Genomic DNA, 24,755 nt, shown 5'->3' on the forward strand with positions numbered 1-24,755 from the left:
TGGTCTGAATTTTTATCTTTATAATATCTAGGTCAGTTCAAAACTGGGGCACATGAGCTCAAAAACTAGGTTCACTGTGTCAAATAATAGAAAAACGACGTCATACTCAAAACTGGGTCATGTGGGAAGAGGTGAGCGATTCAGGACCATCATGGTCCTCTTGTTTAAAATAGTTGTGTTCAGAAATGTCTTATCTTACCCAGGGTTTTTTTCGGCCGTTTTTATAGCTGTTATTCGGCTATATTCCCAATGCCAAAAAGTATGTGTTTTTTCCCAAAATGAGTGCAAAAATTTCCAATCTACATTCTGAAAAAAAAATTCATCAAAATTGCACAAAAATTGACCAAATTATGGACAATTTTATAATGGAAGTATGTTAAAGATGTTCTTAAATGTGAAACAAGTGTATGAGAAAGTGCTTAAACACATCCTTACTTTATCCTATGGGACTAAATATTTTCCAATTTGGAACATTTACGAGTCAAAATTCCCAATTATGGGGGTATAGGCTATGTTCCCAAATTAGCTAGAAAAAACCCTGTTACCATAAAATTTGCATTCTGTTGCATATATGAATGCGTCAGCATTACTTAATCAATACATGCAATAAGCACTGGACTATTGATCTGTATCCAGTTTAATGAAATATTCATCTCCTCTACATCCTAAATTAAGTTACTTTACCTTTTTCATCCAATAGGTGTTGTGGCCAAAAAATGAGAAATTGAGGGTTTATTTTATAGGTAATTCTTTCAGCTACACCACGAAGGCACATTTTCAACAGAATTATGGTGAATTGCTACATTATAACCTAAACCCTATTAGAAAAATGAATTTATACTTTATACCCGAAAACACACATAAATTTGATAAAATACTGCAAACCGTGTGAAATAAAGGCAAGAAAACGTGTGATCAAATGTCAGTGTCTGATAGAACATCTTGTAATCAGAACTCTGTGTCAGAAAGAACCCTCCTGGCCAGTCATGTGGTGTCTGATAGAACATTTGTGGTCTATCTATCCAACTTAAACACCTCGTATTTTCGGAAGTAATGGAGATTTTGCCGGGATATTTTGCAGACAAAGAGATAGAATGTTGGGCTTTTTATTGAGGGTAATGCCAAGCTTGTTGCCTCAAAAATGAGAAAAAAAAATCCTCTGTTCAATATCCAAAACAGTGAAAATCTGGCCATGGATTAGCCATCTGTGTGATTATTTGGTGGTCTTCTTAATTCAGAAAACATTCCTTTAGATGCCTCTTTCTATCCTCGAAACCTGGTAAGAGTCTGGTTTTCATTGATTCACATTGTGTATAGACAAAATTGGAAATACTTACTGCAAAAAAAAATTGAAAATACTTACTGCAAAACAAAAACAATCTTCGAACAGTGTAACGATGTCCGATACGGTGTCATGTTGTCTTGTGGTGTCGCATTATCACATTATAGGGTGTGAGGAGTATGCGTTGTGACCCAGTTCAGCAAGTCTGTAGAGATATTTCCTTATATGTATGATCTAACTATAACTTTCAGATGACAAGAGTACACCTACACAGGAATCTTGGAGCTCAGAGTCAGAGAGTGTAGACTCCGATGAGAAGGTGGACGACTACACAGCATATCTCCGTGGCTATGACATGAACAAATACGTCAACGAACATGTGAAATTCAAGGCAGCAGAGAGGTCCATGCAGAAACATCAGCATGAAAAGGTCACCAAGGTCAGTATTTTTAAAGCTATGTTTTCTTAATATATTTGCAACAAGTAGAACTCAGAAGAAGCCAATACTTCCTATCATCCATGTCAGTCAATATAATTTTCCACCAAATGACATGCCATTATACTGCTGAAAAAATGGCATGACTCATTACAGTAAAGTGTTACGTTAGAATCGATTACTGTAATGAAAAGGGGAAAAGCACTAAAGTTACTTATCTAGATTTTAGAGTTGACAAAGTACTAAAACTTTACTTTTTTTCTGCCTGCGATATAGAATTTGTTGTTTCTGACAATTTTTGCCTTGTGTACATGGAATAAAATTAATGAAGAACCTGAGAAGTAATTAAACAAAATTAATCTTAAAAGCTGATTGTAATTAAAGTATTTTGTGTCATCTTTCTTGCCTTTTCTTCTTACAATGTTATTTTTACTATCTAGCAGGGCTCAAGCTAGGTCAATTTTTTTGGGAGAACTCCACTGCCTCAAGCTGATTTAGGGAGACTTGCATCATAAAGTTTTGATGCACTTTCTCTTTATCTTTGTTATTACTTGATGGATTTGCTTCAAAATTGAAATAGTTATTCCTCTTCATCACCCACATTATATGGCACAAGAGTCATAACTTTGGCACCAATATTTCATTAATTATTCCCCCTTTTTAGCTCAGCAGGGCACAAAGTGCTCAAGGTGAGCTATTGTGACTGGTCATTGTCTGGTGTGTGTCATGTCTTTCAACATTTGCTTTGTTAGTACTCCAGAGGCCACATTTGTGACCCAATCTTTATGAAACTTGGTCAGAATATGTTTGTCTTGATAAACTCTAGGTCAAGTATGAAACTGGGTCATGTGGGGTCAAAAACTAGGTCACCCGGTCAAATCAAAGGAAATGCTTGTTAATACCCTAGAGGTCACATTTATGAAACTTGGTCAGAATGTTTGTCTTGATGATCTGTAGGCCATGTTCGAAACTGGGTCATGTGGGGTCAAAAACTAGGTCACTAGGTCAGATCAAAGGAAAATCTTGTTGACTCTCTAGAAACCACATTTTAAGATTAAAACTCATGAGAATGGCCCTCTGGTTACTTAGAATTTCAGGTTGAAGTTTTGGTGCACTTTCACTTTATCTCAGTTATTACTAAATGGATTTGATTCACACTTAAAATAGTTGTTCCACATCATCACCCACATCATAAGACACAAGGCCCATAACTCTGGCACCAATTTTTCATGAATTATGCACCTTTTTATGTCCCCACTTTGGGGGGTGGCATATAGATTTGCCCTTGTCTGTCCGTCCTTCCTTCCAAGAATGTTGTGTCGCGCCTAGCTCCAAAAGGTTTCACATCCGGATTCATTTAGTCATGTAGGAGTTATGGCCCCTGACTTAAAAATTGGTCATTTTAGTGTTGTGTCGCGCCTAGTTCCAAAAATATTTGACCTAGAGTCACAGAACTTTACAGGAATGTTGGTCAGCATGTGTAGTTGTGCACCTGGGGTTTCGCATCAGGATTCATTCAGTCATGTAGGAGTTATGGCCCCCGACTTAGTAAAAAATTGGTCATTTTAATGTTGTGTCGTGCATAGCTCCAAAAGTATTTGACCTAGAGTCACCAAAGTTTACAGGAATGTTGGTCAGCATGTGCAGTTGTGCATCTGGTGTTTCGCGTCTGGATTCATTGTCATGTAGGAGTTATGGCCCCTGACTTAGTTAAAAATTGGTCATTTTAATGTTGTGTCGTGCGTAGCTCCAAAAGTATTTGACCTAGAGTCACCAAAGTTTACAGGAATGTTGGTCAGCATGTGCAGTTGTGCACCTGGGGTTTCGCGTCCGGATTCATTCAGTATTGTAGTAGTTATGGCCCCTGACCTAGGGAAAAATTGTCATTTTAATCTCATGTAGTGGGGGCATCTGTGTCCCATGGACACATTTCTAGTTTTACTTAGAATTTTATGTTAATTTTGATGCATTTTCACTATATTCCTGTTATTTCAGAAGAGATTTAATTCAAATTTAAAATAATTGTTCATCATATATGATACAAGGGCCATAAGTCTTGGACCAATATTTCATCAGAAATTTCAGCTGATGGCGATACTCTTAGTTTAACACTCCCTATATTTTATATGAAGGTAGGTAAAAAGGGTTAAATTATTATTAATTAATTATTATTAATAAATGGCCAGACGGTTTAGTGATAACACACTGGAAGGTCAGTCCAGAGATCTGGGGTTCAAATCCCGGTCCATGCACTGGAAATTTTTTAGATGCTCTTGAGTGTCCCCCACCTAGTCAGGTCAGTACTAGTCCTAGAGGCCAGTACTTGTTCTTCCCAGGAAAGATGGCTTCATGTGTATTGTTGCTATATGCTGGGCATGTTATGGAACCAGACTGTTGGTTTGGAAAGATCTAGGCTAAGTTAGTATCTAGAGGATTTCTCTCTCTCTGATCTTGGGGCCTTCTTACACTCTGTCTGTCTGGTCAGATCGCTGTGTCTGTACTAGTAGAGGATGAATTTGGTGCCCTGCGTAGCTGCCTTTGCACTATGTAGAGCGCCTTTGAACATGTTTATCATGAAAAGTGTGCTATATAAATCTGGTACAATAATATAATATAATTCACTCAAGTCACCCAGCCCTTCCAAAGGGGATAATGTTTTTACTTTTCTGAAGTCCAGGAAGACTGTCATGAAAAAGTAGTTTCATGATGATATCTCAGAGAAATTAGTTCAGTTTGTTGGCTACATTCCTGAAGTATTATCAGTGAGAAGCCAGAGAAGAAGGCTTATCCTCATGCAGAATTACTCATTAGACTTCTAATTTCCTTACTATTGATTGAACAGTTTCCTTGAGTTTAGATCTATGTCTTCATTGCCCATATTTTGAATGAATGATATTTCTGTTTTATATACAGCATGTGCCAGAACTGGCCAAGTTTTCCATTAATCGTCAGACCAAGTTGTAAGATAAACGTAAGTTGAATGATGGCCTACCAGAACCATCAGATTTTCATGTATATAATTAGTCTGGGCTGTATGAAATTATCTGTAGTGTCTGAAATAGTTCAGTGACAGACAGACTTCTTACATTCATGAAGTGTAATACTGTACACATCCTTAACCTTTAGCCTGCTGGCGGCAAGTTATTTTGCTTTTTCAACCAGTGCAGACCACGATCAGCCAGCAGACCTGGAATTATGAAACACTACAGGAATATTATTCAGCATATGAAGTTGTGCACCTGGGATTTCAATAGAGATATCACTCAGCCAGACCAGAGTTATAGCCCCAAAATTTGTATCAAAGGGTTAAAAGTTTGTGTCACACATATCTGAAAAAAGTATTTGACCTAGGGTCATGAAATATCATAGGAATATTTTTCAGCATGTGAAGTTGTGCACCTGGGATTTTGTTCCAGATTTCTGTCAGTCAGACCAGAGTTATGACTGTTGATTGTCAAAAATATGCATAAAAGGCATACAGATTTGTGAACAGTTTTTGACTTAGAGTCATAAAACATTAGGCAATTGTTATATAGAATGTGAAGTTGCGCACCTGGTATTCTGTGGTATTTTACTCATTTACTCAATCAGACCAGAGTTATGGTCCTTGACTTAGTGAAAAATACTCATAAAGTGCTTAAAAGTTTATGTTGCATATATCTTAAAACATATTTCACCTGTAGTCACGAAACCAGGTAGGAATATTATCCAGCTTGTTAATTTGTGCATCTGAGTTTTTTATTTCACCTTGCAAGACCAGAGTTATGACCATTTTCTTAATCAAAAAATAATAGTTTGTTACCCATGTATATCAAAGTGTACTTGACCTAGAGTCATAAAACATTAGAGGATTGATATATAGCACCTGGTGTTCTCTTCCGAATTTCACTCACCAAGGCCAGAAATATGGTCCTTTACCTTGAAAAATTAACATAAAGTGCTTAAAAGTTTGTGTTATTTTTATCTTAAAAATAATGTACCTAGAGTCATGAAACTTGTACAGTGACAGGAAATAGGGTGGGGGAGTGTCAAAGTTATGGTTCTTGACTTAGTTTAAAAAAACAACACATGAAGTCCTTAAAGGTTTATTTTACGTATATCTTAAAATTATTTCAGCTAGAGTCCTGAAACCATGTATATGTTCTGCTTCACTGCACAAAATGGCCGCAAGAGCTGAAGGTATACATAGGGGGAGACATATGTTTTTGTGGAAAAAAAAACACCTTCTAGTAATTATGTCTCCCCCAGGAGACATATTGTTTTTGCCCTGTCCGTCCGTCCGTACGTCACACTTCATTTCCGAGCAATAACTGGAGAACCATTTCACCTAGAACCTTCAAACTTCATAGGGTTGTAGGGCTCCTGGAGTAGACGGCCCCTATTGATTTTAGGGTCACTCATTCAAAGGTCAAGGTCACAGGGGCCTGAACATTGAAAACCATTTCCGATCAATAACTAGAGAACCACTTGACCCAGAATGTTGAAACTTCATAGGATGATTGGTCATAAAGAATAGATGACCCCTATTGATTTTGGGGTCACTCCATCAAAGGTCAAGGTCACAGGGGCCTGAACATGGAAAACCATTTCCGATCAATAACTAGAGAACCACTTGACCCAGAATGTTGAAACTTCATAGGTTGATTGTACATGCAAAGTAGATGACCCCTATCGATTTTGGGGCCACTCCATTAAAGGTCAAGGTCACAGGGGCCTGAACATTGAAAACCATTTCCGGTCAGTTACTTGAGAACCACTTGACCCAGAATGTTGAAACTTAATAGGATGATTGGTCATGCAGAGTAGATGACCCCTAACGATTTTGGGGTCACTCTGTGAAAGGTCAAGGTCACAGGGGCTGAACATTGAAAACCATTTCCGGTCAGTAACTTGAGAACCACTTGACCCAGAATGATGAAACTTCATAGGATGATTGGTCATGCAGAGTAGATGACCCCTAACAATTTTAGGGTCACTCTGTTAAAGGTCAAAGCCACAAGGGCCTGAACATGGAAAACCAGTTCCGAACAATAACTTGAGAACCACTTGACCCAGAATGTTGAAACTTCATAGGATGATTGAACATGCAGAGTAGTTGACCCCTATTGATTTTGGGGTCAGTCTATCAAAGGTCAAGGTCACAGGAGCCTGAACAGTGACTTGAGAACCACTAGGCCACGAGTGTTGAAATTTAGCGGGATGACTGAACATGCCAAGTAGATGATCCCTATTGCAGCTAACCATCAGTGTCTCTTTGACTTTCGCTCCTGACCCCTATTGACTTCTTGCCTACAGGACTTTGCATTGGGGGAGACATGCGCTTTTTTACAAAAGCATTTTCTAGTTATGTTTAGTGATCACTTTTCAAGGCCAAATAACACTTACATTACCAAAAATAAGTTAAAAATTGAACAGACACTATAAATGTGGTTGTCCGCTTAGATGTTGTCTGTAGATCAAAAAGAAAAACATAAATTATTCATGTCTGTAAACATCTAAGTGACAGCTGAATAATTTAGAATTTTATCTAATGCGTAATGATTTTAAGAGCAGAATGCCATGGAAACTGATGTATTTGCAATAATATTTCTGTAATTCAGATGTTTTATGTTTGTCTATTTATAGGAGATGCATATTAATGATTGAAATGTGTTTGATAATGCAGAAAGATTACCATTTGGTTCAGGATCATACAGTTCTTAAACAATTGCATTGATCTTTTGTGAAATTGGTAAATTCATGCACATTCATTTTTATACAACTTTTTTGAAAAACTTAATAACCATTAAAGATATTGACTTTAAACTTGGCATGTATGCAAATGGCGATAAGACGATGTGCAGAGCACTTGAACCGGCTCTGTGGGTCCAAGGTCAAGATCACAGATTGAGCTAAAAGGTCAAAACTGTCCTTCATTTTTCATGTCGGAGCCTAACTAAATAACCGTGCAAGGTAGTGACTATCAAACTTGGCGTGTAGGTAGGTGGTGATGAGACGATGTACAGAGCACTTGAACAGGCTCTGTATGTAGGTCAAAGGTCAAGGTCACAATTTGAAAAATAGATAAAAAAATCAAATTTGTCTTTTCTATTTTGTGTCCGGAGCATAACTTATTAACCATTCAAGATATTGACTTCAGACTTGAGATGTAAGTAGGTGGCAATGTGAAGATGTGCAGAATGCACAAACCAGGTTGTTAGGTGAGAGGTCAGGGTTACAGCAAGGTAAAATCTGCCCATCATATTTTGTGTCCAGAGCATAACTTAAAAAGTGTCAAAGGTACTTGAAAGTTGGAGTAGGAATATAGGCAGTGCCGAGAAACGTGTAATGTGAATTGGGTAATGATGCATCGGATGCAAATCTAGCAATTAATTCATAATATTTAATAGTCCCAAAGTAATAGTAGTTTACTACGTGTCAGTAAAAATAAAGGCTAGTGAATAAACATGGCAGAGCGGGGCCAAAAAAAAATCAAATAACAGCCGCAGAATAGTGCGGTTGGCACATGACGCTATGTCAAACTTCTACTTTTAGTATCTACTTTTACTTTGACGAGCATGTTGTAAACAAACCACGGGTAAATGTCTGAATGAAAGTCGGTTTTGTTCCGACGCATAGCTATGTTTATCGTTGATGGAGCTCCATAAACTACACGAAAGCTGAAGGTCAGTACTGCCGCATGTACACAACTACGGATCAGATCGGACAGTCTTTTTTGGCGGCATTGCATACAATTAATATTATAGTGGGCACAATTTGTTCGTTGGGACTTAATTTCGTGATTAAGCTGAACCACGAAATCCACGAAAATTAATACCCCACGAATAATAATGATTTCTCAGTAGTTTCTTGCCCTTTCCTATCCTGTCATCACAACTCCACACACACACTCTCCACACACAACTTCACATATACATTGTCCATTATACAAACAAAGTATGTGCAGGGGCTGGGCCCATTATACCCAAGGTCAAGGTCACCAGGGTGTTATACTTAGGTTATTTTTAAGGTTGAAGTTTTTCGGCAACCTTTGTTTTTCTGTCATATAATTGTTACTATTGCTTATATCTTACTGTATCTTCACATAAACATTGTCCAGCATACAAACAAAGTATGTGCAGGGGCTGGGCCCATTATACCCAAGGTCAAGGTCATCAAGTTGTTATACTTGGAATTATTTTCATGTTAAATTTTTTCGAAAGCCTCGTTTATAGACATATCTTTGGTACTTTAAAAGATAATGACTTGAAGTTAAAAGTATTTCTTTATAATCATCATCTGCCTGTGTGGTTACAATCCCCATAACTCTAATTGTATTTTTGACAGAATTATGCCCCTTTCATACTTAAAGTTTTTTGGCAGTCTTCGCTTTCTGGATATAACTTTTAATAGTACAATATAAGATAATGACTTGAAACTTAAAATGTATCTATATCATCATCATTATCTGCATGTGTGATAACATTCCCCATAACTCTGATTTGTATTTTTGACAAAATTATGCCCCTTTCATACTTAATTTTCTTCTTTCTTTTTTTTATTGAGACATAAATTCATTTTTCTATCAAATCGCCGAATAGTGGAGCACGCTGTCTTACGGACAGCTCTTGTTATTTTCATCGAGTAGTATGAAAATAAGATGTTTCACAAGTGGCGTAGCCACGAGTGAAATATGTTGTTTCCATACCTCGCGATGAAAATAAAAACCATATTCATGCAAAAAATCTTGAATTTTCTGTTTTTTATATACACAAAAATTAATGGAACGTCGTTTGTTCACATTTAGAATGAGCGACAACAACAAAGCATTTTCTGTACAACCGAAATTTAGTGTTATTTTATATGAAAGTGTAATTGTACGAGTTGCATACAACACGCAGTTCCCGATAATTTCGACATATTGTTGTGGTTTTCTTTTCTGGCTTTTCAAATTTCTCCTAAGTAATGTCCCTTCGCGTAAGGTTAAATGCCGTGTACTCGTACAAATACTGGTTAGAATGTACCATAGTTGTAAATTCTGCATTTTGACTTGAAATAGTTTGCTTCACTATCCATATACATTTTTTTTTTCACTTCAAATGGTAGATCTACCAAAGTAACTGCCCAAGAATACCAAAGTTCCAGAAAACCAGTTGAATTAAAATATAGAAAATATGTTTCACAGCAGTGAAAAATAAATACAATGAAAATATGAATTGTTTCATCAATATTTTGTAGTACTTCATTAGTATGTATATAATACATCCCACTTCTGTGAATCAATGGGAAGTAAATAAAAATACTTTCAGTTGAAAAGCAGCTTACAATGGATAATGACTGGCATTAGCTGAGATATTTATCCAGTGATACTGTAAATTTTTGCTGATGCAAAGACCAGTCATCAGAGGTTCATGAGTCAGTCATTTCCTGTCATTTCTGAAACACAGAAATCAATACAAGTGACTAGCTGTACTGTCTGTAAAAGCATGCAGGAAAACATTTGAACATTTTGAATCAATAATTCAATAGGATGAGGTCATTGTGCCTCAACATTTGTATAGATCTTGAGCTATCACTTTGCTCCCAAATGTTGAAGGTTTTTGTGCATCCATGTTCTGTGCATAACTATTGTCTGCATGTTTAATAGCTATTGATCAGCAAGGAAAATAATGTATAACATGATTAAACTGAATGCCTGCCAGGAAACAATGATATAGATATTTTAAAGTGATATATGAAATAAAATATGACTTTCTATCTCTAGCTGTGTATGAAACAGCTGCAGTGTTTTATTTACTTTAAGAGCAATATAACTGCATGCTCAGATTGTTACTGTAAAGAGGTTTATTCACTAAGACTGTTGAGTTAGTAGTAAAGAAAATGTCTGTCCTTGCAGCCAACCATCAGTGTCTCTTTGACTTTCGCTCCTGTCCTCTATAATTGACTTCTTGTCTAAACGACTATGCAGTGGGGGAGACATGCGCATTTCTACAAAAGCATCTTCTAGTATGATTTACTTTGGCCCCTTTTTGGGGCTGCCAGAGCTAAAAATAGGAAAACCTTTAAAGAACTTTTTCTCATGAACTGCTGGAAAATTGGTCTGAGCGTTATTATAATGGTCTTTGCCCAAGTTTGACTAAATGCGGGCACTTGGCCCATGGAAGGGGCCACTAGGGCTAAAAATACCTTTAAAACACTTCTTCTCGTGAACTGCTTGATGGGTCTTCATCATTAAAAGGTCCTTTCCCAAATTAATTCAAATGAGGTGATTGGCCCCTTTTAAAATAGAAATAACTTGAATGACTTCTTCTCATGAACCACTCGGTGGATCTTCATCAAATTTGGTCTCTAGCATCATTATAATGCCCTCATCTAAATTTGTTCTAATGGGGCAGTCTGCCCCTTCTAGGGGCCACTACAGCCAAACATAAAAAGACCTATTAAAGATTTTTTCTTGAACTGCTGAATGGATTTTTATCAAACATGACCTGTAGCATCATTATAAGGTCCTGTCCCAAATTTATTGGGATGATTGGCCCCATTTAAGGGCTAGAAATGGTAATGGCTTTAAATAACTTGTTCTCTGCTCAATGGATCTTCATCAAACTTGTTCAGTAGCATCATTTCCTCTCCCAAATTTTATTCCAGTTGGGACGCTTGGTCCCTTTAGTAGAATGGGGGAGCTTAGCCCGGAATTCTGGGCTACTAGAACTGAAAATAGAAATACCTTTAAATGACTTCTTCTAACCAAGTCATCAGACTTTCTCTGTAGTATCATTGTAACGTCCTCCCCCCAAATTTATCCAAATAGGGTGGGGTGGGGGGTGCTTGGCCCCTTTTAGGGGCAGATTGATACACTTGTAACAACTTTTTTTTTGTGAAGTGATCAAACCTTGTCAGTAGCGTCATATATGGTCCTCTCCTATTCTTCAAATTGGGATGCTTTGCCTCTTTTAAGGGCCACTAGAGCTAAAAATAGAAATACCTTTTAACAACTGCTCATGAACTGCTTAACTCTGTCTGTAGCTTCATTGACAGGTCAGCTCACAAAACTGTTCAAATGGAGGCACCTGGTGTCTTTTAGGAGCCACTAGAGCTAAAAATAAAAATACCTTTACACAACTTCTTCTTATGAACCATTTGATGGGTCTTCATCAAACCAGGTTTGTTCAAATGGGAGGCACATGGCCCATTTTAGACCTTTCATTAACTGATGGAAGGATCTTCATTAAGATGGTCTGTAGGATCATTATAAGTTCCTCACCCAAATTTGACAACCTCTTTACATTAAATGATGGATGGATCTTTAGTTGGTCAGTAGCATCATTATTAGGTCCTCTCCCAAAGTTGTTCAAGAGAAGGCGCTTGGCCCCTTTAAACAATTTTTTTTAATAAATTGCTTGATGGATCTTCATCAAACTTGGTTACAGCATCATTTAAGGTCCTCTACCTACTTCAAATGGGATATTTGGCCACTTTTAGAGACCACTAAAAATAGAAATACCTTTAAACAACTTTTATCATGAACCATTGAATGGATCTTCAACAAACTTGGTCTGTAGCATCATCATAAGGTTTCCTGCCAGTTTTGTTGAAATGGGGATGCTTGACCCAATATAGGGGATACTAGAGCTAACAATAAAGATATCTTTAAATGATTTCTTCTCATGAACTGCTTGATGGATCATCCTCAAACTTTGTGTATGCATCACTGTAAGGTCCTCTCCAAAATTTGTTCAGACCCTTTTACGGGCCACTGGAGTTGAAAATGGCAAAAAAAAAAAAATCATCTTCTCATGAAATGTTTGATGGATCTTCATCCAACTTGATCTAAAGTGTGATTGTAAGGTCCTTCCCAAAACTTATTCAGTTGGGGGCACTTGACCCTTTAAGGTGCCACTATATCTAAAAATAGTAAAACCTCTCCTGAGTGGCTTGATGGATCTTCATCAGCATTATGGTAAGGTCCTCTCCCAGATTTGTTCAAATGGTTCTACTTGATGCCTTTTAGGGGACACCAGAGCTTAAGATTAAAAAACTAAATAACTCCTTATCTTGAACTTTTTTCTGACGGTAACACATTTTTGGGTTGTCACAGCAAAATATAGGAAAAAGATCTTGAAATAGCTTCCGTTTTAATGAAGTTTTCAAAGGATTTTCACCAAACTTTGAACCTTTTCACACAAGTAGCAGGGTTAGATGGTCAAGGTCCTCTTCAGGTGAGTACCTTAGGCCCATTGGGCATTTCCCCATGCATTTTAAGACCTAAGAAGCATATAGTGTTTGAACTGTTTGTCTACAATAATCTATCTACTCGGGTGTACTGTTTGTCTACAATAATATATCTACTCGGGTGTGCGATCTAGGGCCATTTTGGCCCTCTTGTTTCGTTTTTTTTTTTTTCAGTTTCAAAAACTGGCAAGTGAGTTTTTAAGTTGCAGGTGTCATGATAACCAAAACTTAACTAGAGTATCATGTTGTTTTCAAGTGATTTTTTTTTTATCTCTAATGTCAGATCATGTTTATGTATTTTTGCCTTAGTCTGCGGTAAGTATAGGCTTACTCTGTTCCTTTTACCCTCAAAAATCAATTATTTGATTTCTTTCAAGGCTAGTGGCAGTAAGATGGATGGTGTATGAATAAATCATGAAGTAGGCTGAAATATCAAGATGGCTCAGACAGATCAAACTATCCAGTACTCATGTTCCTGATGTAAATAAAATTGTGTGCCAGAAACAAGTCTAGTCTTGCCTCTGTCAGCTTTTCATACACACCCATTCTGGAAAGACCGACATATTATGTAACAGTGCATCCATCTGTCTGTCTGTCCATTTCATATTTCATGTCCGTGGCACAGCTTACTAACCATTTAAGGTATTCACTTCTGTCTTTGTATATAGGTAAGTGGCATTGAAATGTGCAGAGCGTATGAACCTGGGTCTGTAGGCCAAAGGTCAAGCAAGGTCAGATCTGTCCATATTTTGTGTCCAGAGCAAGGTGTTTACGTCAAAATTAGCATACATATAAGTGATGATATGCAGAGGACATGAAATAGGACAGTTCAAAGATCAAGGCCACAGATTGACTTCAAATGTCAAATCTGTACTTTGTATTCCGTATATCTGTAACACAACTTCAAAATTGTTCAAGATATTGACTTTGAACTTGGCATATAGGTCTGTTATATCATTATTATTCGTGGGTGACAGATTTTTGTAGATTTCATTATTTTGCCAATCGACAAACTTGGACTTCAGCATACAGTTAAAAATTAGCTTAAAAATGTAAAACCCATAAAAGTCCAGCTGAAACACAAAATATAATATGGTAATTTACAGCACACAGAAAGTGTTTTTTCAGTGATGATACTTTGTTTTTTGTGAGTAGATTTTGAAACCAGACTAATGCTTTTGTCATAATGGGAGATAACAGGACAACCTTTGTTGTTAACTGAAAATGAGCAATATCTCACTGATCTGATAATGTGCTCGGCTTAAATTGCCCCTCGCGAGAATGGGAGAAGTCATAGAGCGAAATGTCAGAAATAATTTGAGCTCAAAGGTTAAATCTGCCCATCATATTTCATGAATGGAGCATAACTTACTAGCCACTCAAGGTATTGACTTCAAACTTAAGATGTCGGTAGATAGTGATGAGATGATGTGCATGAACCAGGGTGGTAGCTCAAAGGTCAAGGTCAAATCTGCCCATCAGTGGCATCATATTTTGAGTCCAGTGCATAACTTTAAGATATTTAAGGTATTTACTTGGAATTTGGAATATAGGCAATGAGACAATGTGCAGACTGCAACAATCTACATTACAGCCCTCTCCCATTACCCCCACCCCTCAAAAAACAAGAAATTTTTTTGAGTTTCTTGCCATTTTGTATCTTATCACCCTCACCACACACATACACTCTGCTCTCTCCCCCCCCCTTGCAAGCATCTATTGTACTTAGCACAGTCCTTTGCGAAGCAGTCTGAGCATCACCTGTTGGTCAAAAGTCACAAATTTCAACTCATCATTATACGAAAGAATAACAATAATCTTTTTCAAATGTCTGACTGTAATGTCAAGCTGTCTGGGCCATTTCACGGAGCCCGTAGTTCTGCTATAAATTACAGCATCATTGTATTTCATGCATAAACACTAATGGGCTACATTTCTATTTTTAGATGATGAAGGAATGGCAGGAGGCTCGTGAGCATGTTGCTGAGATGAGAAAGACAGACAAACAGGGTGCAGAACAGCTTAACAAGGAAATCACAGAGGTAGTACAACACATATCAAATATCCTTAAACCATTTTTAGCTCACCTGAGCCAAAGGCTCCTGGTGAGCTTTTGTGACCACTCCATGTCCGTCGTCGGTCGTCTGTCCGTCAACATTTTCTAAAAAAATCTTCTTCTTGAAAACCACTGGGCAGAATTACACCATACTTCTAAGGAATGATCCTTAGGTGGCCCCCTTTCAAAATTGTTCAAAGAATTGAATTCCATGCAGAACTCTGGTTGCCATGGCAACCGAAAGGAAAAACTTTAAAAATCTTCTTGTTCAAAACCGCATGGCGTAGAGCCTTGATATTTGGCATGTGACATCATCTTATGGTCCTCTATCAAGATTGTTCAAATTGTGCCCCCTGGGTTCCCAAGTTTTACATAGACATATAGTAAAAAACTTTAAAAATCTTCTTGTCTAAAACAAATACACCTAGGCCTTTGATATTTTGTGTGTAGCATTGCCTTTTGGACCTCTACCTAAATTGTTCAAATTATGCCCCTAGGGTGAAAAGAGGCCCTGTCCCGGTGGGTCTTAATTTTTACATAGATCTGTATAGGAAAAAAACTTTAAAAATCTTTTTGCCTGAAACTGCAAGGCCTAGGCTTTTGATATTAAGTATGTTGCCCTTCCTAGTGCTTCTCTACCAAAATTGTTCAAATTATGTTCCTAGGGTGAAAAGAGGCCCTGCCCTGGGGGTACCATGTTTAACATAGACTTATATAGGAAAAAAAAATCAAGATCTTCTTATCTGAAAGTTCAAGGCCTATGCCTTTGATATTTGGTATGTAGCATTACCTGATGGATCTCTAAGAAGTTTTTTTTTCAGATTATGCCCCTGGGGTGAAAAGAGGCTCCACCCTGGGGGTCACTTGTTATAACTATGAGTTATATAGGAAAAATTATCAGATCAGATTTCCAAGACTGTTTAATTATAATTACCTGATGACCTCAAGCAATTAGGGATCACTTGACTGTGACCTTGACCTACTGACCTACTTTCTTGTTTTTCGCTCACCTGAGCAAAAGGTGAGCTTTTGTGATCGCCCTGTGTCCATCGTCAGTCCGTCCGTCGTCCATCGTCAACAATTTGACTGTTAACACTCTAGAGGTCACATTTTTGGCCCAAATTTAATGAAACTTGGTCAGAATCTTACCCTCAATAAAATCTTGGATGAGTTCGATATTGGGTCATCTGGGGTCAAAAACTAGGTCACCAGGTCAGATCGAAGGAAAAGCTTGTTAACACTCGAGGTCACAATTTTGGCCCAATCTTAATGAAACTTGGTCAGAATGTTACCCTCAATAAAATCTTGGACGAGTTCAATACTGGGTCATCTGGGGTCAAAAACTAGGTCACAAGGTCAAATCAAAGGAAAAGCTTGTTAACACTCTAGAGGTAACAATTTTGGCCCAATGTTAATGAAACTTGGTCAGAATGTTACCCTTAGTAAAATCTTGGACGAGTTTGATATTGAGTCATCTGGGGTCAAAAACTAGGTCACCAGGTCAAATCAAAGGAAAAGCTTGTTTAGACTCTAGAGGTCACAATTTTGGCCCAATCTTAAGGAAACATGGTCAGTGTTGTCCTCAATAAAGTCTTGGATGATTTTGATTTTGGGTCATCTGGGATCAAAAACTAGGTCACCGGGTCAAATCAAAGGAAAAGCTTGTTAACACTGTATAGGCTGCATTTATGACTCTATCTTCATGAAACTTGGTCAGAATGTTAATATTGATGATCTTAAGGTCCAGTTTGAAACTGGGTCATGTCAGGTCAAAAACTAGGTCACCCAGTCAAATCAAGGAAAAGCTAGTTTACACTGAAGAGACCACATTTATGACCATATCTTAATGAAGCTTAGTCAAAATGTTATTCTTGATGATCTATAGGTCAAGTTCAAATCTGGGTCAGGTTGAATCAAAAACTAGGTCACTAGGTCAAATCAAAGGAAAAGCTTGTTAACACTCTAGAGGCCACATTTATGACTGTATCTTCATGAAACTTTATCAGAATGTTAAACTTGATGATCTTTAGGTCAAGTTCGAATCTGGGTCATGCTGGGTCAAAAACTAGGTCACGGGGTCAAATCAAAGGAATAGCTAGTTAACACTTTAGAGGCCACATTTATGATCATATCTTAATGAAACTTGGTCCAAATGTTAATCTTGATGATCTTTAGGTCAATAGGTCAGGTGAGCGATACAGGGCCTTTAGGTCAAGTTCGATACTGGGTCATGTCGGGTCTAAAACTAGGTCTCTGGGTCAAATCAAAGGAAAAGCTAGTTAACACTTTAGAGGCCACTTTTTTGACCATATCTTAATGAAACTTGGTCCGAATGTTAATCTTGATGTATCATTAGGCCAAGAAGAAATCTGGGTCAGGTGGGGTCAAAAACTAGGTCACTAGGTCAGATCAAAGGAAAAGCTTATTTACACTCTAGAAGCCACATTTATAATTGTATCTTCATGAAACATAGTCAGAATGTTAAACTTGATGATCTTTAGGTCAAGTTCGAATCTGGGTCATTCCGGGTCAAAAACTAGGTCACGGGGTCAAATCAAAGGAATAGCTAGTTAACACTTTAGAGGCCACATTTATGACCATATCTTAATGAAACTTGGTCCAAATGTTAATCATGATGATCTTTAGGTCAATTGGTCAGGTGAGCGATACAGGGCCTTCATGGCCCTCTTGTTTAAGATACAGCCTTGAAATTTGGATGACATGTACAGTTTTGCACACCGATCTTAAAACTGACTTTCAGTTACCATGAATGTGACCTACTGACCTACCTTCTTAATATTTTAGCATCAGTTTGCCATTTGAAAAATATGGCTCATATTACTCAGGTGAACGATCCAGGGTCATCATGACCCTCTTGTATATCTCTTTGGATGCTAATATTTTTAGCTCACCTGAGTGAGTTTTTCTGATCGCTCGATGTCTGTCGTCTGTCTGTCTGTCAACATTTAGATTGTGTATGCGATAGAGGCTGTATTTTTCAACTGATCTTCATGAAATTTGGTCAGAATGATTAACTTGATGAAATCTAGGCCGAGTTCGAAAATGGGTCATCTGGGGTCAAAAACTAGGTCACTAGGTCAAATCAAACAAAAACATTGTGTATGCGATAGAGGCTGTATTTTTCAGTTAATCTTCATGAATTTTGGTCAGAATGATTGACTTGATGAAATCTAGGTCAAGTTGGAATATGGGTCATCTGGCAGGGTTCGCACAGGCCTTGAAAAGTCCTTGAATTCAATGGTAGTCCTTGAAAACTCCTTGAAAATGACAAAAATCCTAAAAAACCTGGAAAAGTACTTGAATTTTGAAAAAAACTCCTTGAATTTGACCTTTCACTCCTTGAAAATATTCTTTCCATAACATTGCTTTGCAAAAAGAATTTAAGGCTGAAAATAAATCGGAGAAAATGAAAATAAATTCATGAAATTGCCGGATCAGGTCACTCGTATGCTATTATAGTGGTCTACGGCCACACTTTATTGATATTTACAGAGTGCTATTTCTACTATATCACCGTTTGCTTGTTTCCGTTTAAAAAAATATGGGGAATGATAACTCGCAATTTTTAGCTATTTGCGAGTGTTTCCAGTGAATTAAAATGAGTAAGAAAAATAAACATGTTTACTCAAGTAAGCGGGAGACAAAAGACGAATATAAACAGTGGCTGAAGCCCTATAGAGCAGACAGAACGAAGTGTATTTGTATGTCGTGTGACAAAATTTTGAGGTATCATTAGTAGGAGTGCGCTAAAAAATCACAAGAAAAGCGTTAAACCTCAGCAAAATAGTGAATCACATCAATCTAATAATCGAATTACGTCATTTTCAAAGGTGTGACAAGTGATGGTTGTTTTATTTTTGCATTACATAATAAAAGTTGTTCAGATTAGGTCGTGGTTTTGAAAAAAAATAGTGCTTGAAAAATTGTAAAAGTCCTTGAAAAGTACTTGAATTTTGTCTCTGATATTCTGTATGAACCATGTCTTGGGTCAAAAAGTAGGTCACTAGGTCAAATCAAAGGAAAAGCTTGTATATGCGATAGAGGCTGTATTTTTCAATTGATCTTCCTGAAATTAAGTCAAAATGATAACCTTAATGAAATCTAGGCCGAGTTTGAAAATGGGTCATCTGGGGTCAAAAAGTAAGTCACTAGGTCAAATCAAAGAAAAACCTTGTGTATGCGATAGAGGCTGTATTTTTATGCCCCCGAAGGAGGCATATAGTTTTTGAACCGTCTGTCGGTCTGTCAGTCTGTCCGCAATTTTCGTGTCCGGTCCATATCTTTGTCATCGATGGATGGATTTTCAAATAACTTGGCATGAATGTGTACCACAGTAAGACGACATGTCGCGTGCAAGACCCAGGTCCATAGCTCAAAGGTCAAGGTCACACTTAGACATTAAAGGAAAGTGCATTGATGGGCGTGTCCGGTCCATATCTTTGTCATCGATGGATAGATTTTCAAATAGCTTGGCATGAATGTGTACCACAGTAAGACAGCGTGTCGCGCACAAGACCCAGGTCCGTAGCTCAAAGGTCAAGGTCACACTTAGACTTTAAAGGATAGTGCATTGATGGGCGTGTCCGGTCCATATCTTTGTCAACCATGGATGGATTTTCAAATAACTTGGCATGAATGTGTGCCACAGTAAGACAACGTGTCGCGCGCAAGACCCAGCTCCGTAGCTCAAAGGTCAAGGTCACACTTAGACGTTAAAGGTCATTTTTCATGATAGTGCATTGATGGGCGTGTCCGGTCCATATCTTTGTCATTCATGCATGGATTTTAAAATAACTATGCATGAATGTGTGACACAGTAAGACGACGTGTCGCGCGCAAGACCCAGCTCCGTAGGTCAAATGTCCTAAACTCTAACATCGGCCATAACTACTCATTCAAAGTGCCATCGGGGGCATATGTCATCCTATGGAGACAGCTCTTGTTCAATTGATCTTCATGAAATTTGGTCAGAATGATAGCCTTGATGAAGTCTAGATCAAGTTCGAATATGGATCATCTAGGGTCAAAAACTAGGTCACTAGGTCAAATCAAAGAAAATACTTATTTATACTCAAGATTTTTGCTCCAATTTTAATGATAATTGGTCAGAATATTTTTTCCATGAAATCACTAGGTCAAACATGTTTACACTGTTATGGTGTGTTTCTCAGGTGAGCGACCTAGGGCAATCTTGGCCCTCTTGTTGTTAGGAATTGGGGCCTCTGTGGCCAAGTGGTTAAGGTTGTTGACATTACTGACTTGATGTAAAAACATTTCATGTAAAGAAGAATGATGGTTGTACCCAGGTGCCTGCCAATGCCTTAAAGGGCACTTGGTGGGGGGTGGGGGTCTGCCACCATCAAAAGCTGTAAGGTCACCAAATGACATGAATGGGAGGTGATAAACCTTGCACAGAGTTCATTATGAATGTGCATTGAAAGGGTTTATAACTATTTATATTTAGAATATAAATTGCATGTCCATAGTTTTCGCTTTTGAGTGGCATGTATATGTTTACCATATATTTGCAGAGATTCCAGCGTATGTACCATGCATTCGAGGAGGAGGGTAAAAGTGAGAAGAAACAACTGGTGAACCTACACCTGCAGAAAGTACAGGCAATGTTTAACAAGAAGAAAAACATACTGAGACAGGAATACAAGGAAGAAGTGGAAGCTGATGAACCTAGGGTAAATAATAATACTATACTCTTCGTCTCCTGGTCACCTATTTTTATGCCCCCATCATCTACTGATGCGGGAAGCATATAGTGATTGTCCTGTCCGTCCGTCCGTATGAGGTTAACCAAATGGGACCATTTCGTCTAGCATCAATACCCCTTACTAGAATGACTTGATACTAATGCAGTTGTAACCTGTGACCTTTCCTCATCATCAGACATCACCTGACCTCAGTTTGACCTTGACCTTGACCTCATTTTTGACTGGTTGCTTTATATCAGGGTTCGCACAGGCCTTGAAAAGTCCTTGAATTCGATGGTAGTCCTTGAAAATGACAAAACCCTAAAAAAGCTGGAAAAGTACTTGAATTTTGAAAAAAACTGCTTGAATTTGACCTTTCACTCCTTGAAAACATTCTGTCCGTAACTTTGCTTTGCAAAATGAATAATGCTTAAAATAAATCAGACAAAATGAAAATAAAATTCTTGAAATTGCCGGATCTGGTCACTCATTGATTTCCCCGTATGCTATGGTAGTGGTCTACGGCCGCATTTTATGATATTTACACAGAGTGCTATTTCTACTGTATCACCGTTTGTATATTTCCGTTTCCGTTTAAATATTCCGGTGAACAGGTCCCAGAAAAGTCACAAATTAGCTATATAGCTACATTAGTTATATATAGCTAGAAGTAGCTATAAAACCAATACCAATAATGCAAAATATGTGAAAACAAGATGCAAAATGGTCATAATTACGTCCAAAAGGTTTAGAAGATGAAAGACAATAACACAAATCCAAGATCTTTGTAGTCACATTTTCAATAACTTTGGCAGTATTTTGCGATAAATCATCACTGAATTTTTCACTTGTGATAATCATCGTAGTATAAAACAAATTTATAAATGACTAATCACAGAAATTCGCAACATGTATTGAAACTGAAACTGCATAGATCTCCATTCTTTGTGATTGTCTTCTGTCTCATAAACCATTTGAATGGGATAATAATTATTTTACATTTAATATACACATATGTTAAACAATTGTTATTGGTTTTATAGCTATTTCTAGCTATATATAGCTAGATTTAGCTATATAGCTAATTTGTGACTTTTCTGGGACCTGGTGAATAATAACTCGCAATTTTTTGCTGTTTGCGAGTGTTTCCATTGAATTTAAAATGAGTAAGAAAAATAAACATGTTAGCTCAAGTAAGTGGGAGACAAAGGACGCATATAAACAGTGGCTGAAGCGCTATAAAGCAGACTGAACGAAGGGTATATGACATCGTATGACAAAATTCTTGACGCATCAACAGTGGGAGTGCGCTAAAAAGTCACAAGAAAAGCATTAAACATCAGCAAAATAGTGAATCACATCAATCTAACAATCGAATTACGTCATTTTCAAAGGTGTGACAAGTGATGGTTGTTTTATTTTTGCATTACATGATGAACACAATAAAAACTCGTTAAAAGTTGTTCAGATTAGGTCACGGTTTTGAAAAAAAAATAGTCCTTGAAAAATTGTAAATAGTCCTTGAAAAGTCCTTGAAAAGTACTTGAATTATGTCTCTGATATTCTGTATGAACCATGTATAATATGGGCCATCTCTTGGTTAACCAAATGGGACCGTTTCGTCTAGCATCAATACCCCTTACAAGAATGAATTGATACTAATACAGATACTGTGACCATTCTTCATCTTCACACATCACCTGACCTCAGTTTGACCTTGACCTTGACCTTGTTTTGGACTTGGGTGCAAAATCTATCGACAAGGATGCCACTGGGGGCATCAAGCGTTTATTGAATGCAGCTCCTTGTTTTTATTCAACACTCCTAATGCTTTCACTTAAATATGCTTTACACAAAAAGGTTATATAGAAATTATTTTCAAATATTTCTAAAGCAGATTAGATAGGTTTATTGGGTGTTTCTGATTAGCTTACCTTTATAAATAGGTTTTAGCTCACCAGAACTTTGTTCATTGTGAGCCATGAGTAAAGGTGGGATGTCCAGCATCCTGAGTCAGCATATTTATTGAAAAATCTCCTCCTCTGAAATTTCATGGCGGAAGTTGATGAAACTTGGCCTGGATGTAAAACTTTAACAATCTTTTTGTCTGAAACTGTAATGCTCTGAGCTTAGATATTTGGCATGTAGCATGATGTAGTAGTCCTCTACCAATTTTTAGCTCGACTATACGAAGTATAAGGAGAGCTATCCTACTCGCCCCGGCGTCGGCGTCTTTCCGCGTCCCCACCTTGGTTAAAGTTTTGGTGCACTTTCTCTTTTTAGCTCACCTGAGCACGAAGTGCTCAAAGGTGAGCTTTAGTGATCACCCTGTGTCCGGCGTCCGTCGTCGTCCGTCCGTCCGTCCGTCGTCAACAATTTGACTGTTAACACTCTAGAGGTCACATTTTTGACCCAATCTTAATGAAACTTGGTCAGAATGTTACCCTCAATAAAATCTTGGACGAGTTCGATATTGGGTCATCTGGGATCAAAAACTAGGTCATCAGGTCAAATCAAAGGAAAAGCTTGTTAACACTCTAGAGGTCACATTTTTGGCCCAATCTTAATGAAACTTGGTCAGAATGTTACCCTCAATAAAATCTTGGACGAGTTCGATATTGGATCATCTGGGATCAAAAACTAGGTCATCAGGTCAGATCAAAGGAAAAGCTTGTTAACACTCTAGAGGTCACATTTTTGGCCCAATCTTAATGAAACTTGGTCAGAATGTTACCCTCAATAAAATCTTGGACGAGTTCGATATTGGGTCATCTGGGGTCAAAAACTAGGTCATAAGGTCAAATCAACGGAAAAGCTTGTTAACACTCTAGAGGTCACAATTTTGGCCCAATCTTAATGAAACTTGGTCAGGATGTTACCCTCAATAAAATTTGGACGAGTTCGATATTGGGTCATCTGGGGTCAAAAACTAGGTCACCAGGTCAAATCAAAGGAAAAGCTTGTTAACACTCTAGAGGTCACATTTTTGGCCCAGTCTTAATGAAACTTGGTCAGAATGTTACCCTTAATAAAATCTTGGACGAGTTCGATATTTGGTTATCTGGGTTCATAACTAGGTCACCAGGTCAAATCAATGGAAAAGCTTGTTAACACTGTAGAAGCCGCATTTATGACTGTATCTTCATGAAACTTGGTCAGATTGTTAATATTGATGATCTTAAAGTCCAGTTTGAATCTGGGTCATGTAGGATAAAAAACTAGGTCACCAAGCCAAATCAAATGAAAAGCTAGTTTACACTGTAGAGGCCACATTTATGACCATATCTTAATGAAACTTGGTCAAAATGTTAATCTTGATGATCTATAGCTCAATTTCAAATCTGGGTTAGGTGGGGTCAAAAACTAGGTCACTAGGTCATATCAAAGGAAAAGCTTGTTAACACTCTAGAGGCCACATTTATGACTATATCTTCATGAAACTTAGTCAGAATGTTAAACTTGATGATCTTTAGGACAAATTTGAATCTGCATCATGTCGGGTCAAAAACTAGGTCACCAGGTCAAATCAAAGGAAAAGCTAATTAACACTGTAGAGGCCACATTTATGACCATATCTTAATGAAACTTGGTCAGAATGTTAATCTTGATGATCTTTAGGTCAAGTTTAAATCTGGGTCAGATGGAGTCAAAAACTAGGTCACTAGGTCATATCAAAGGAAAAGCTTGTTAACACTCTAGAGGCCACATTTATGACTGTATCTTCATGAAACTTAGTCAGAATGTTAAACTTGATGGTCTTTAGGTCAAGTTCGAATCTGGGTCATGTCGGGTCAAAAACTAGGTCACGGGGTCAAATCAAAGGAATAGCTAGTTAACACTTTAGAGGCCACATTTATGACCATATCTTAATGAAACTTGGTCAGAATGTTAATCTTGATGATCTATAGGTCAAGTTTAAATCTGGGTCAGGTGTGTTAAAAAACTAGGTCACTAGGTCAAATCAAAGGAAAAGCTTGTTAACACTCTAGAGGCCACATTTATGACTGTATCTTCTTGAAACTTAATCAGAATGTTAATCTTGGTGAT

General features: G+C 37.6%; 1 protein-coding gene across 1 annotated transcript in view; it reads left to right on the forward strand.

Moving 5' to 3' along the window:
• Positions 1–24,755, forward strand: part of LOC123559597 (amyloid-beta precursor-like protein) — a 75,046-nt gene that overhangs the window by 31,458 nt on the left and 18,833 nt on the right. Inside the window, exons 5-7 of the mRNA XM_053516831.1 lie at positions 1,534–1,721; positions 14,876–14,971; positions 20,538–20,696. Of these exons, the coding sequence (XP_053372806.1) occupies positions 1,534–1,721; positions 14,876–14,971; positions 20,538–20,696 (443 nt within the window). The remainder of the gene's footprint in view (positions 1–1,533; positions 1,722–14,875; positions 14,972–20,537; positions 20,697–24,755) is intronic.

Source organism: Mercenaria mercenaria, chromosome 10, assembly GCF_021730395.1.
Source record: "Mercenaria mercenaria strain notata chromosome 10, MADL_Memer_1, whole genome shotgun sequence".
NCBI lineage: Eukaryota > Metazoa > Mollusca > Bivalvia > Venerida > Veneridae > Mercenaria > Mercenaria mercenaria.